Consider the following 15,634-nt stretch of genomic DNA (forward strand, 5'->3'; position numbering starts at 1 on the left):
TGGGATAAAGAGAACACAATTCAAAATAGAAGCTGAGATGTTCAATGCAGTGTTGAAACGTGTTGTCCAAACATCGCCTTTCTCTGCGTAAATATGATGATTTGAAATGCTATGGGGATGGAGAAGAAGATATTTTATTGAAGCTTTGTAGATACCAATGGATAAGCCTGGAGTAACTTATTTGCTGCTTAATGGGGAGATGTCATGATGTATTCATTTGTCAGTGTAAACCAGAGCAACATATACAAGATAGACATTTATTTTAATAGAAAGCTGTCTGCAAGATGAAAACAGTTAATCACTGAAGAGTATTCCCAGCCTTTTAATGAGCACGAGACAATTTAAAACAAACAACAAAAGACAGGAAATAATACCGAAGATTAGGGCCATATGTCAGCTGTAGCAAAACACCGCCCAGCATAATGCAGTGCCCAGGTGGAGAGTGTGCAAAGGGAACAGTACTGTGTCTCACTCCCAAAATTTCCTCCTGTATGCCTGTGCCTGCAGGAGGTGGGCAGCCTCTCTCCTGGCAGATTTATGGTCTAGGTCTTGCTATAGGGAAAGCTGGGAAGCAGGTGGGCTCTGAGGTGCCCTAGTCCTGTGCAGCTGGGCTGCAGCTGCCTCCCTGCAGCCGGTCACAGCAGCTGGTGAGCTGGGAGCAGACAGCAAACGCGGCGTGCCGAGGTCTTCCTCATTGCCCCTTGGCACCCTCAGCAGCAGCAGCAGTGTACCCCTGGGTGAGCCACTGGCACTGGGAGCTGTACAAGGAAAAACAGTTGTTAAAGCCCTTCTAAAAATAGTTCCTGTTGCTCTGGACGGTAATTACAAACGCTTTGGCCTTATTGTTCTAAGGTGGCAGTAGTTTACTTCACATTGCTTTTATGTAAGCCGTGGATGGGGTTTGTACTGGGAGTACAAGTTCTTGTTTTGAAGATTTCCTGGTGCTGTTTGTTCTTCGCTCAAGGTGGCTTGAGTCCAGGCTATTGAACACGCTGTTAGGACTCTGAGGCAAAGAACTGGCACAGTCACAGTCCCTGCCTCTCATCTCGCCTGGACAGTGAAGTGAAACAAATGCAGGCATCTCAATAGATCTCCAATAAGCAAGCAGTTAATTCCTTCTCTCATCTCCTGGGCAGCCAACTGCTCAGGTGATTAGGATCAAAGGAGAATGCAGACTAGAAGGAAGGCCAGTCAAATTCACCAGTGAAAAGGACAGGGACTTCATAAAACCCGATGCTGATAGAGTAGGTGGAAAATGTTGGGCTCTTGGTGAGTTGCGAAACACTGGGCTCCAGGGACCTTAATGCACTCTGTAAGACAACCTCAGTGTCCCTTTCATGATCTGTATTGCCCTCAGAAGGAAAGCTTACTAGCCTAGGTCTCTGTTTCTTAATTTGAATTCCTTCTGCCCATTTACCTTATTTTTCTGATTTTCCTGTTCCTCCTATGTAAGAGAAGTAGCCTCTGAAACAGAATAGTATCTCCTAAAACTTGAGTAGTGATGACACAGCCCTGCATAACTCATCTACCGTCTCTCACTAACATGCACCAAATGCTTAATTCTCTGATTTCTGTAATTTTCTTCAGCATAAAATGCTTGGAGAGTAGCCCATTATTGCTACTATCTATGGCATGTTGGTTTAGTTTGTCTGCGCTGGTGTTGTATATTCAACACTTCTAAGGCTGAAACAGGTTTCTTGTTCAGGAGCTCATGAGCTAGTGACACCTCTTCAAATTTCTTGCAAGTGAAGTGGAAATTAAACCACTGTTAAAAAACAGAGGCAGGCTCATCCTTGCCTTATATAATGCTCAGGCTACTAGACTTTGAGGATTTAGGGAATCTGACAAGGTGTTTGAGTATGAACCAAAACCTAACTTCTCTCAACATTCAATAGTAGGATAAAAACTGAAGTTTAGTTTGCATCACACAAAGCCACAAACAAAACTGTACTTCAGTCTCTCCTTTGACACATTTCTCTCTATTCCTACAAAGAAAAGAAAGTAGCTTGTTCAGAGTCATGGATTTAACTCTTATGTTATTCTCCTTCTTTCTTGGAAACCTAGTGAACCCTCGCAGGTGTGCAGAGGTAATGTCTTCAGTGGATTCTTTCAGTGAATAGAAAGTCTCCCCAAGTGTAAGCCCCTGGATCGACAGGAAAATGAAGAATTCTGGCAAGGCAAGTACATCATCAAAGGCAAGAGGCATTTGAGAGGCATTTGAGGGGAGCAAGATTTTCAGGTAAGTCTGGGGACTGCCCAGAACTTCCTTATTCTAACTGTGCACTTGGTGCATCACATACACCATGGAAGTGATAAATGTGGTAACTAATTTTGGTATTCTGAGTCAGTGTCACCACATAAAAAAGCTAAGTTTCGTACTCTGAGGGAAAACTCGGGACCTGTCCCAGTTTGAGGGTCAAGGGAAATATTAGATACACAGTTGCGGGGATCAAAGGCAGCGATGCATTTTCTGGGCTCCAGTTTTGGTCTGTGTTCTTGCAGAGGAAGATAATTCTAGTTCATGCCCTATAAAGGCAATTACAGTTTGCATAAAACAGGAAGGTGCTCTTTTAATTGTCCCTTGTCCCACAAAAGAAAAGGCTTGACCATCAAATCATTTTCTTTTTTCTCAACCTTCTTGAAGTTCAACAGGTTCTGCTTAAAGCATTACCCTTAGTATTTTTAATAACCCAATAGAAATGCTGCCCCCTGGTCAGATACCTTTCCAGCTCCCAAGCCCAGGAGGTGGGCTCTGGAGCCTGTCTGACAGAAGACCCGCTGTTATGACCATCTGGGCCATGTTTTCTGAATAGCTTGATTTCAGCTCTGCTGGGCACAGAGCACACCAAACACACGGATCAGTAATGCTAAAATGGCAACAAGGATTAGACCATTCAACACAACAATTGAACAAAGTATATTAAGACTTTTATCTGAATGCAGGATACACATGCTTAGTTAAAGATACAGAAACATGAAGAGAAATATTAACACTATGAGTACACTAGAATCCCTCAAACTAAACTGGAAAAACTCCTTTCAAATATTCTGTACATTTTTTTCTTTTTACAAAATATTTGAAAATGCCAATCCTACGAACTGGTATAAAAATATTATCTCTAGAACATTTTCCTAAAACCATGAAAAGTTCTGTTTCATGCAAAAAACCTTACTGTACAACTTGTGTTGTTTCATAATTACCCCTCTGCCCAGAGGAGGTAACTGATCTCAGGTGCAAAATGAGCTGTAAATGCAGTAATGCTACAGCAACCTTACTTGCGCTCCTAAGCTGACCAAAAATTCACTTTTAAAAGCCTTTTGATTCGGCCTAACCTGCGGTCAGATGACTGTGGCCATTCCTGCCCTTTGTAAAAAGGGCAAAAATCAAAGGGCTTTCAAAAGTACTTCAAAGTTCCTTAATAGTATTGATGCATAGTACTTCTGAATCTTGAAATGAGGCACAGCAACTACATCAGAAATATTCCTTATACCAAGTGGTCTCCTTTGATACATTTATGGGACTTAAAATCAGAGATTGTTATATGTGTCTTTCTGATATTTATCCTTTCTTCCATCTAGTTTCCTGGTTTTTCAAGTTATTAAAACTAAATTATATGTGTAAAGCATTGTCAGTTTTCAAAGCAGTTTACAATTTGTCCTTTGAATCTTCACAATACCAGTATTAATTAAAAAAAAAATAAAAATAGTTCCCTGGTTCCCTCCCCAAACTGCAACAGTGAAAAAAGTGACTTGCGCAGTAGAGGAAAGGAAGTTGGGCATGGCAAGACTAAGCGCTTGGAAAGCCATGTCTTGGGGACGCTAGAATTTTTTCCAGTTTATATTCAATGAAGTAAGTCTCCTTTAGCACTGCAGTGTAGTGACACTGTGACAGTACCATCAAACTCACTATTGCACGGTGTTATCTAGCATGAAACAGAGGGGATTTTTGCATAGGAAGGGACAGAAGGCTCAGAACCCAATGGCATGACAATGGTTTCTTGTTACTCAAAGGCAGGACTGTCATTATAAGTAGTGGCAAAAATACCTTTTCCTGTTTGAAGGCTTTTCTTCCACAAATATTTCTTACACAAATATTAGTTTTAGATACAAATTGCACTGGGTAATTTGATTAATCAATGCTATCAGTAAATCTGTGTGCAGTGCTTTTGTGAATAAGCTGGTTTCATGAACTGCTTGTTGAGTTAGGTTGGAGTTGGGTTTTTTTTGCCCTTTTACCAAGAAACAAAGACCAGGTGCTTAGAAGCTGCATTGGACACGTGTAATGCCAAATGTTATGACAGATGAAATAGTCTATGTGCTGTTACAGAAGTACAAGTGTTTCTGATTAATCTTACATTGAAATTCTGATTGTTAGGCCTCAGTGTTTTATGTCTTTATATCACTTTAGAACCATGAAATAATCACTACTCAGAATATTCCCAAATTAGCATTTGCTGATAAGAAAGTAAGACAGAGGAAAAAGCATTTGCCAGAGTCCAAATAGATGTTTCTTTTCTTTTCTTTTTTAATTATTCTAAATGGAACCAAGATGTGTATTTGTCTAAATCTGTGTTCTGTCATCTAAAAATCCCAGTATTCAGTCTGCAAATGAATACTGGAATGTGAAAAAAGTCTAATGCTAACAGCTAGCTGAGGCCTGGAATTTGAGAAGCAGTTGACACCTTGGCAGATGCCGTGGACACGACTGGACAAAGCAGGGCCTGGTCACAGCCTCTCCTGTCACAGCTGAGCGCAGCTTCTGCAGCCAAACGGGGCCAGACTGGGAAGAGCCGTCTTGTCCTACTCCTGCCCCTCCAGGCACTGCTGCTTCGGCTTTACAAGCCCTTTTGTAAGTGGTATTTCTTGTTTGTCAGAGCCTGATTGGAAAAAAATGTTTCTAGGGTCCAGAACGATTTTCAGCCAATATTTAGGCCTGATTGCTTGTACTCCTTTTTCTCCTTGTGGCTGTATCTATGTTTAGATTGAACTGTCTTTACCTTTCTCATTATTATCTTGAATGTCTCTATCCCAGCTGGAAATTTGTCTCCTAGGGCAGCCTGAGCTTTCATGATTCTGTCACATTGCATCTGAGACATCTCATGACAAACTCTGTAACCAGGGTCTTTTTGTTATCAATTACAAGAAATATAGCAAAATACTTCATTTAATCTTCAAGTGTATGAGCTAATATTTGTACTGTAAAATTTTATCCCAGTTAATCCCCTTCAGTGGTGAAGGTCTGCCAGTTGTTGTTTTTTGTGTGAACGCTGATACTGCCCTAGACCACTGCGTCCCAACTCAACGTGAAGCCCGGCCTTACAGTTATCTGTGCTTCCGTGATTAGTGAAAATGCTACGCAAATTCAGTTACAAGACTAATAGGTAAGAAATTCCACTTGTGGCTGCCACCAAACCTCCAAGTTCCTTTGTCGTTTTAGCCAGCTGCTCATACCACCTCATCATACTGCTAGTTTCCATTTTCTCCATCTCAACTGTGTTTTCCTTATTTCCCATACTTCCAGTGTATCAGATCCTCCATATCTATGACATCCACAACTTACTTGGTTGTGGCAGGGCTGATTCTTAGTTTGGTTTTAGCCATGGAAATTCTGCAGACATACATAATCTATTCTCTTTACTTGCAGGTTGGCTTGTGCATTGCCCTCTTATTTTCCATTTTAACATATTTTTTTCCAGCACCGGATTCAAGCCCTTCAATTTTACAGCATCAAACCAGTTGTTCTTCTCTACTTTAATGGGAAGTCTGCAGTGAAACTACATCTGAAGTCAACGCTGCCCAAAGAGGAAGAGTTTAACACTATACTGCCACTTTGAGCTGATATAAAACCCAACTTTTCCCTTAGAGTTTTAATTTCTGACTCCTCATTGTTTCATATAAATATCAGAACTTAAACTATTCAGCAGAACGTACAGCTTCAGAACTAAAGAGTATCACAGAAAAATAAGATCATACCTTCTTTCCTTATAATATAAACCAACTTTGAAAACTGATAAAAGTTTTTATTATTAAATAACATACATTTCAAGGTAAAACAGTGCACGGTGTAAATGCCCTTGGGTACTCTTCTCTGCATCTTTAGCATCTGCAGTGAGTGCGTGAGTGGGGGCCAGGATCCTCACCTGGTGAGCTGCTGCAGTTCCCCTGACGAGCGCTCATGCAGACAACGCAAGGATCTTGGCCTAGGTGTTCCTTTTTATTTTTGGGGTGTTCCTACACGTCTTTATAATACTAAGTACATTTCTTCTTCAAACAGCAAATGGCAAGAATAACTCTTCCAAAATTAACAAAAGTGCATTGAAATAATGATCTGCTCATCTGGCTGCGCTACAAACTGGATACTCCTTAACAAACCCGTGTCCGACAGCTGGCGACTGATGGGTTGTCCTGTTTCCCTGCAACAGATTGCCATAGGTCAGAGGAAACAGTTAAAAGGAAGAGGTTAAATAAAACAGGATCCTTCCCCAACATTATTTCAGTCTGTGTTTGAAGACAAAAAAAATTAAGAAACAAGGTCCGGAACAGTCTGCATCCTCAAACTCGTGAAAAGCCATTTTGCCTAGAAGTGTAAAATTGAAATAGAAAAAAGTCTAATTTTAGTTCTCAAGTTGGTTTGAATATTAATACTACGATATTAAGTCTGCTAAAAAACATACGACATCACAAATAAAAACCCCAAGCCTTTATTTTCTAGAATATACGTCACCGCAAAGCACTTTGGGATGTCCTAACTATGAATGGTTTTAAACGAGGCTGTGGAGAACTGGAGGGATGGGAAGCTCCCTGTGCACCCTTCTGCAGCCACCGGCTCCAGTGGAAAGTCGTTAGGGATAGGCGGTCATGTTAAGGCACTCACTCCAAAAAAAACGTTATTTCTGTCCTGAGACTGCTGACATGTTTCTATTAGTTTCAGCCAGTAATCTGGAAAACGTTACTGTGCTTATGATAATACTGACAGAATGGAGAACAATTTTTCAAACAAGAAAAAAATAAAGTACATTATATACATGATTCCTTTTTTCTTTTAACTTAAAAGCATCCCTAATACATCAGAATAACTGTATTAAAGACTACTTAAATATTGAAAGACTTTAAATAATGTAGATTTTTTTATCAGTAAACTGGGAGTAGCTGTGTAATTGCCAGCATATTGGTCCCATTTTAAACAATATAATTTTTATTTAAATCTTGTATATATAATAACATGATTGAAAACACATATTCCACTCCACATAAATAAGAATAGTTCTTCTGACCTGTTTTAAAAACTACATCTGTTCAAATAATCAGATTATAAGACTGTATTTTTTCTTTTGTAAAGTTTCCTTTCAGATCCTTCACTCCCAATCTCTCCTTTTAAATAGTACTGTATTTCCAGCGTACATAATAGGGCATTAGTAAAAAGAGTTAATCAAAAACCTGAAAGCTACAGTAAGTAAAATGACGTAACGTTAAGTATTATGGAATGTATTCTCTGCAGCATAAAGAGATCGCTTCTCACTGGGCTGAAGTGGAAAATTACTCCAGAAGAAATTATTTGTGTTCGTATTTGAATAAACCATAGATTGTGCTATTCGTTGTCCAAAATTGCAGGTCAGTTCAAGGGAAAGTGGCATTTACGAAGCTGCTGCTCAAGGATGCTGACCAAAACCACACTGGCAATTAAATGGCTGCCAGATGCAACACAGGGCGAGACACGCATCTTTCCCAATTCTCTTGACCAATCCACATCTTGAAGTCCACAACTTTTAGGTGGCGGCACAAAGGAGTAACCAGTAAAACCGCGCTTTCTTGAAGTAGAATTGTCATTTTCCCAGGCATCTGGCAAATGGCAGTAACGTCCCTCTTGGCTCTCCGGTGTTTCTTCCAAGAATTTCTTTGGGAAGTCAGAACGACACACGAATCCCTGCAGGTGCTGCAGGAGTTGAAAGGCAGATTCTTGGTGCCCGGGTCCAGCAGGTTCCTCTCCTGCTACACCAGAGCAATTGCCCTTCCTCTCCGGACGCAGCGCCGTCGGGGCAGTTACCAGGGCCTCGGGCGGGGCTGCTCAGAGTTGAATGCTTTAACGATGCTGCAACGGGGGTGCCTCTCTCACTTTTACAAGTCCCCATCCGCAGGTGGCTCACACAACCTGTAGAGGCTTTGAGGCAGAGGACACTATTAACTACCGTAAGGATGATAACTTACAGTTACTGGCATAGGATATGAGAGTCAGCTGCTTCTTTCTCATTCTGCAGCTTTTAGAGGTAATCCAGTATCAAGAATACCACTTTTAAAATTTTAATAATTGCAAGTTTAGAAATACCACTAGTGATTTATTAACTAAAATATTTACAGTCATTGTTTAAATACTATTTGAGACTTTCCATCATTGCCTTTTAACTTTTGCCCAATTTGGCTTCCGCAGTCCCCTCTCTCCTTTTTCTCTTTCTTCCCTTTCAAACCTGTTCTGCCCTTTTCCTGAGCAACAGACCAGGACGCCAAACACATAAAATAACCTATCTGGTTGTTGACATAGTTAAACAAACTTTAAAATTAGTAATCATGTTTTCAGATACATTTTTTGAATCTCAAGATTAGCAAATTGAGACCAGTGGGTAAACCTAAGTGCATCTTGACTATCATTCATATGTGACTGTGGTAGCTTTTTTCTTGGCTTTTTCTGATTTACATTTGATTAAATTCAAGTCTTTTATAACTTCTCTTTCAAGACTGCTACTACAGAGTTTGACAAACCTCGATGGTAGGAAATATAATCATGAGAAGTAACGTTAGTTCCCCAGATCTCCTTTTAACTTTGCTCAGTTTTAGTTCACATTAAGGTGATGGAACCCAGTAGGAACACATGTTTCTGTCTGAGCTTTATTGCCCTGAAATAATCCAAGTAAATAGACCTGGAATTTGTCATTGTGCTTTACTGTGTGTACAAAAGAAGAGAAATGCCTCATCTTATGATTTGTTTGTAAAGCGGTTTCTTTTTGAACACAGCGTGCTGTTATGGTCATAAAAGTATATGGCCATTAATAAGGCAAAATAACTGCGCTGCTAAACTGCTGATGTATGGCACTGGGGACATAGTACAGGAGCCAGCACAGACCATTATTTTAGTCCTGTTTGAAACAGCAATTACAGTCCAACAGAAGGAGAAGGTTCTAAATGTGAAATACTGTTCCTTTTAAGGTCTCTGAGAAAACAAACTGAGGCTAGACTGTTACAGTAAGTATCAGCCCAATCTCTGAAGTTTAAAATAATTTCCTATAAACAAACATTTTGAGGAGCAAATAGGAAAAAAAAAAAAAGGCAAGGCTTGTTTAGACTAACTCTTAAATGAGTGAATAAGATACCAGTGTTTTATGGAACTCTTTGTGACACTGAACTAGCATGTTCCTCGAAGGACTCCAGCACTAGCAAATGCACTCACTCTACCTGAAGGGATGGCACAGGCCCTCCTGGACCTTTTTTGATGCTCATTCCTGCATGCCAGAACTGGCTGGCCTTCAGGTGAACAATGCCATGAACGAGAGCAGGATCAGAAGTTTCTCTGATATTTGTATAGACTGATTCTATATCTTGCCATCTAAATCACAGTAAATAAGTGGTTACTACTATTGCAGGAAAATGCTGGGTTCACTGAAGAATATTCTCCTCTCTGATATGTGAAATTGGAGGAAAGTGGCCAGAAGGTGATAGTTCTCTTAAGAATAACGGTATTCTTAACCTACAGAGAGAGATGATGAACATCTCTAGCTCCTGGTAGGTGCAGTAGGATTCACAAATGCACAGTGCTTTTCAAAGTTTACTTCTAGACAAAACCACGTATAAAACTGGATAACTGAGCTTCCTTTGAGTTGCATTACTGTGTGGTTACTCTGAATTGAAGTGCTTCCTCTTAAACCTGCTCTGCCATAACTAAACAGTCAAACTCGTCTACACACACAGTCCTAGTTGCCTATGAATTAACTTTGTGCATCTGCAGTCAGATTTGCCACTCAGGAATATTTCAAAGCATTCCACAACTGGCTGTCCATCACTAGCTTTGCCAACTCACAGCAACAGTCCAAAAAAGGCCCTTCTCTGGTCAGTTCTTGTTTACTCAGAAAATGCAGAAACCTTTGAAGTTAATGATCTACAGACTGTAAGCAGGAAGCTGATTAATCTACAGTGCACTATGTTTAGTACAGTGAGAAAGAAAAATAGGATTTTTTGTGGTTTTTTTTTTCCACTGTTGCTACTAAGCTCTTTGGTTATTACAGGAACCCCACAACTGCTACAGAAACATAAAACCAGTGCTCAGATAAAATGCATAATAACCTACCGTGGTGCGCACTGTGGCATTTGGTCCATCACTTTGAGATTCTTGGCAGAGATTTCAACCCTTGGTCCCTAAGGAAACAGGGAATTTATGGTACTGACAGTATCGATAAAGCATCTGTTCCTTAGGGGAAAATATTATAATGGGAGTATGGTTTCTATTTGAGAATCCATTAAGTACTTTCAGAAGACTTGGAATCCATTGGGTGGATACATTAGTCATCTGTGTTTACTTAAAAGATGGAATTAATCCCAAAGCACTTTACAAGCACTGCTCTCTAGCACTAGGGAATTTCTACTATTTAACACTGAGATTGAGACTTGGTTTTTTTGTACACAGAAATTGTCTTAAAGATACGGGATAGTCTCTACTTTCTAACCATCAAGACACATACTTTAAATAATATACACTGAGACTTATATTTTGATTGCTATAATTGTTGTACCGGCAACAGTTAATTTGTTCCTGTCAAAAGCACGTGTAGCTATTCAGATATTAACAGAAGTTTGGCTGTATGGGTTTGCAGTGCACAAAATACAGTGCCACATCAAAAGAAACTGGCGTTTGTGCCACGATGTTACTGGAACGAAAACGGGCATGCAGCAGGTGCTCATCCAAACACTTACTTGCTTCCGCATGATGTCTGTAGCTTGCATGATACACTTGGGCAGGAGTCCGTGACTTCGAGCCAGTATGGCCGCTTGCTCCAGGGACACACTCAGTGTGCTTCTGAACATGGGAGCAAGAGATACTAAATCACAGATCATATGTTAAAATGCATAAATAGGTACGTACAGGAGACCCGATAAGTATGACTTCAGTTAGCCAGCATTCTTGTATTTATTTTTTAGGGGTTTATTTACAAAACTATGAAATTACCTCAGTCCTGCATTTTCAGTCTCACTACACCTATACTCCAGCATCATTGCTACAAGGCTCTTCTGCCTTGATTCATACAAAGTTACTCACAAATTAATTTTTTCTTCACTCAACCATTTTGAGACACTGGAAGAACAGTCATGTGTTTAAAATCAATGCTTGCACACACCAAGATTCTTAAGCTTTTTTTTAGTAACTTCCTATATTTTCAGCTTGTGACTGAAGACAACACTGACTGACAATTATATGCAATGAGATCTCTCAGTCAGTTGCATTGGCTGATGCACTGAAACATAACAAAGTTTGTGTGTCAGTACTAATCATTAACAAAAGTATTTACTAATCATTAACAAAAGTATTAGAAGTCTCAACTTACCCTAAAATAAAAGCGGCAGTAGGTTTTGGTCTGTCTTATATTGCCTTATGATGTACCTTTCTACTCTTTCAAGCAGAATCAAACATCTTGCTCAAATCCTTAGAAAGGACAGAAGTTCTCAGCACACCAGTAACACTTAAATCTCACCTCTGCATCCCAGTGCCGCACATGGTAATCTGACAGGCTCCCAGTCGGTAACAGAGCTCCGAGGAGATGGGTAGCAGGCCAGCTCCTGCCGTGGAACTGCTTGAATATCCTGACTGGGTGGGTTTTGTATTAATGAAAGACTTCATTAGCCTGCAAAGCTCATCCATTGCATTGATGGGGCGAATCAGCTAAACAAAGCAAAAAAAGCCCAGGCATCAGTGGCATATGTACACCTTTAAGCTATAAAGATGTTTATCCTACACACAATAATCTACACAAGAGTAAATGCCACACAGTAACAACAATTTAAAATATATATGAATCTGGAAGTGGAAAAATACAAACAATTACTTAGGTTTGGGGCATTTTTTTGCAATTATCACAAAGATTATTTACAATGTATATTACAATTGCAAAGATAGTCTTGGATTATGTCTTCCCTGCAGTAGTGTTTACTGCTTTACATTCACATATGTCACCTGCCCCAGTTAGACAGCCTGCCTTTATGTGAGATGCTGGGAAGTACCATCTTGTTGGTTTTTTATTCTTTAACTGTGAACAAAGCATAACCCGGAAATTGAACTTTTGTTCATTTTCATGCATTTCCGGGAGAGGAAAGTTAATTAATTCTGTCTTACATCAGGTCCTGTATTCAGCAGGGGCAGGCAGGGTGTTGTGGAGTCTTACTAGTGCCTAGGCTAAGGATTTGGCATCTACCCCAGTTTTGCACATTTTCTTCTGAACAAAAGAACTGCAGCCAAGCTTCAGATCACTCCTTTAGGGTAGGGAACATTTTTGCAATGATGTTTGGCTTTGTACAAGTCTGCCATAAGGGCATCCCACTATGGGATTTTAGAGATGTAGAAATAGTATTTCTATGAGAGAATTTATTGTAGACAGAAACACAATAACAATACCTGGTCAATCTTCACTGCAGTAGTATTGGAATCAGTGGGCAAGTTTGATCGCTCAAGGTAAAACGTCCTGCAAAAAGGCCAGCAAGGACCACGTTAGTTGGTGTGTCTCAGTTCAAGCCCAGATATGTATACTACCTTGTATAAACCATCTGAGAAGGCTATGCTAAATTCTGCTTTTTTATTAAAGTGTTTTCACTGCAGCAGTTTACAGGGTTTGTACTAAAATATTCCAAACCTCCTTTTTTATGTAATTTTGGCTTAGCACAAAATTCTGGGAAATTTCATCCTGTGCGCCGCACTACTTCAGAATGAGCTTAACTGTGGGAAGAAAATTACCAGGTTTCCCACACAATGAGGATCTCCAAAAGTAATATTTCTACAAGAGACCATCAGGAATGGAATCTCTTTTTGATTAAATTTTAAGGTCCTTAGCAGGGAAAGCTCTATTCAATGTCTTTTAAAGAAGAGGAGAAACATTAAATACCTGAGTTTACGGTAGTACTGCTGCACTTTTTCGAGTGAAATAGCATTAATTTGCTGTGGAAGTTCCTCTAGAGATGAGCCAGCTGCTTGTGATTGCCCCTCCATACTCTCCAGAGCTGAAGAAGAAAACATTTTACTAAACCTACGTTACTTGTTTTCTTTTTATTCATTTGCTTATTTATCCCTGTATCATGCCACTGCTCAGCAAATGTCGAGGCTGATTCTGTTTCTGCATAAAGTTAGTGCCTTTCCCACTGTGGGAATACAGTGGCAGCACCATGAAGGTGAGTTTCACAGGAAGCAGTTCTGTCCCACAGTAATTACTCCCCATCAATATCCCCCTGAAGTAAACTTCCTGTATTATATTTTGGTGTGAATATTTCCTTTTCCAGCCAATTCCAGCCCAGATAATTCTGACATGGTGCATGCTTTTACAAACACTTCTCTGTAGCCTGCAAACCCTACTTGGTCAGACTGCCCACGCAGTCCAATGTGATGTCTCTATGGCCTTTACAGGAAGGCTTAAAAAATTCCCAAGCAGGCAGCTCTTATGACTATGTCCTACTCTAAAACCTGGCACTCCCCGCGTCTTCCTAGAACAGAACAGAAACATCTGCTTCTTAAATATGTCTGTAGTGCTCAGCTGCATTATGTTAAGAGCTTCATGGTCATTCCTTATTTTGAAACTTTTACCATCACCAGTTAGCTTATTTTTCTCAAGAAAGCTTTTTATAGGCACCTTTTGTAAAGAGCACCGTGTGCATTTTCAAGCTTCCCCCGTTCTGAAAGCGAGAAGGCAGTTTGGAGAAGTAGTAGCTGTCAAGATAAAAGATAACCTTCAAGGACTGACGACTTCCTTCAATGTGGTAGAAGACGTGAGTATCTGGAGAAACAGAGATAAAACACTTGCTGCTTTACCACAGCAGGAGAAATGCAAAATCATTGCTATCAGAGTTTGTTAGATTATCTAACGTTATTTCAAATCTCCCTCATTAGACAAATAAGGCAGAGCTTTCACTGAAAGAATCCAGGCTCTGAATTACAGCACTTAAACAGATACACAATTGACATGACCTAGCATGATGTTTGGTGTGAATACAGTAAACACGGTTAATAATTAAAATCCCATCTTGTTTCATGGCATCACAGCGTCAGTACATGGAGAGAGATCTGGCAGGGTGGCACATGGCACAGAGAAGAGCTGGGGAGGGACAGTACTTCTACCTCAGCTAATGTGGTGATTTACAAACATCTGTCAGGAGCTGCTCATCATCTGTCCTATCTCCCTGTGCGTGAAATCACCCCGGTCAGGTACACAGGCACAGGCCATGGTTACAAACCACAGAACACGCCACCAGCATCCCGTGGTGTCGGTCCTGCTTTTTATGCCGCGTGTTTGCAGTGGAAGCTGACGGAATGCAACACTGCCTCAGCAAAGTTGCTCAGTGCTTTCCAGTCTGACGGGCTGTTACACAGAAATCATAGAAGCATAGAAACATCAAGGTTGGAAAGGACCTTAAAATCATCAAGTCCAACCTACAGCCCTACACCACTGTAAAACTAGACCATCTCCTCAAGTGCCACATCCATTTATAATCATGGAGGCTATTAACCTAATAAACAAGAAAAAAAGGAGCTTCAAAGAAGCAGAGAATACTCACTTGCTACAAGAGTTTCATCCAGCTGTTTGAAATAGAAGGCAACTTTGTCCAGTTCAGTCAGAGTGACCTGGATGTCTTCCAGCATAGTGCGCTCCTCCTTCTGTAGAGCAAAGGAACAGATAAATACAGGTTATAATCTGCTAGAAAGAGACAGTGGCAGGACAATGTGGTCGTGATGGCCGTGCTTTGGATCAGGAGACCTAAAGCAGAACCTGGAGCTTTCCATGAACTCTATCCCAGCCAGGTAATTATTATTGCTCTTTAACTTTGTGATTTAAGTTTAGCTACCCTTTGCTGAGATGTCATCTGATGTGATGCAGAGAGAGTAGAGAGGTTTAAGGACTGAGTAAGTCTGGAGGGATCTTTTTCTCCAAACTTCACTCTATACCTACAAATGTGAAGAACCATCTAACAGTTACTGAAAAAAAATGTCACCACATTCCATGAAATGTAAAGAAATGGCAGTTACACATGCATATAGTTTGGTTTGTATTTCTAAGAAAAACATGCCACATTTAATCTACAATATGTACAAAGTCCAAAAAAAGTCTGTTTTCTATAGTGTCAGTTACTTTATTTATGCTTTTTAGTTAACATTTTTACAGTTAGGTATCTACTGTAGCTGTGGCTTATCTATTCAATAGGTGAACATGAACTATGCAAGACCAGCTCCTCTCCAGTGACAGTCTCTGTAGTCTATCTATTCTATCAAAGTATCCACTGGATAAATAAAAGACTTTTCATGTTGTCTGAACTCTTCACATACACCGGACTTCTTTACGTTTTTGTTGAAATGTGTGCTTTCACCAGAAGGTGGCAGGCCACACATGTGTCACCAAGC

The 15,634-nt window shown here is 40.2% G+C and overlaps 1 protein-coding gene across 1 annotated transcript in view; it reads right to left on the reverse strand.

The window, feature by feature from the left end:
* Positions 1 to 8,115: 8,115 nt before the first annotated feature.
* The window catches only part of PREX1 (phosphatidylinositol-3,4,5-trisphosphate-dependent Rac exchange factor 1), a gene marked incomplete at its 5' end in the record, with an annotated part of 92,429 nt that continues 84,910 nt past the window's right edge, over positions 8,116 to 15,634 (reverse strand). Inside the window, 8 exons of the mRNA XM_009878870.1 lie at positions 8,116 to 8,158; positions 10,334 to 10,401; positions 10,957 to 11,059; positions 11,733 to 11,920; positions 12,650 to 12,716; positions 13,134 to 13,248; positions 13,872 to 14,015; positions 14,794 to 14,893. Coding sequence (XP_009877172.1) covers positions 8,116 to 8,158; positions 10,334 to 10,401; positions 10,957 to 11,059; positions 11,733 to 11,920; positions 12,650 to 12,716; positions 13,134 to 13,248; positions 13,872 to 14,015; positions 14,794 to 14,893 — 828 coding nt within the window. The remainder of the gene's footprint in view (positions 8,159 to 10,333; positions 10,402 to 10,956; positions 11,060 to 11,732; positions 11,921 to 12,649; positions 12,717 to 13,133; positions 13,249 to 13,871; positions 14,016 to 14,793; positions 14,894 to 15,634) is intronic.

The sequence above is a fragment of the Apaloderma vittatum genome, unplaced genomic scaffold, assembly GCF_000703405.1.
Source record: "Apaloderma vittatum isolate BGI_N311 unplaced genomic scaffold, ASM70340v1 scaffold6151, whole genome shotgun sequence".
In the NCBI taxonomy this organism is placed as follows: domain Eukaryota; kingdom Metazoa; phylum Chordata; class Aves; order Trogoniformes; family Trogonidae; genus Apaloderma; species Apaloderma vittatum.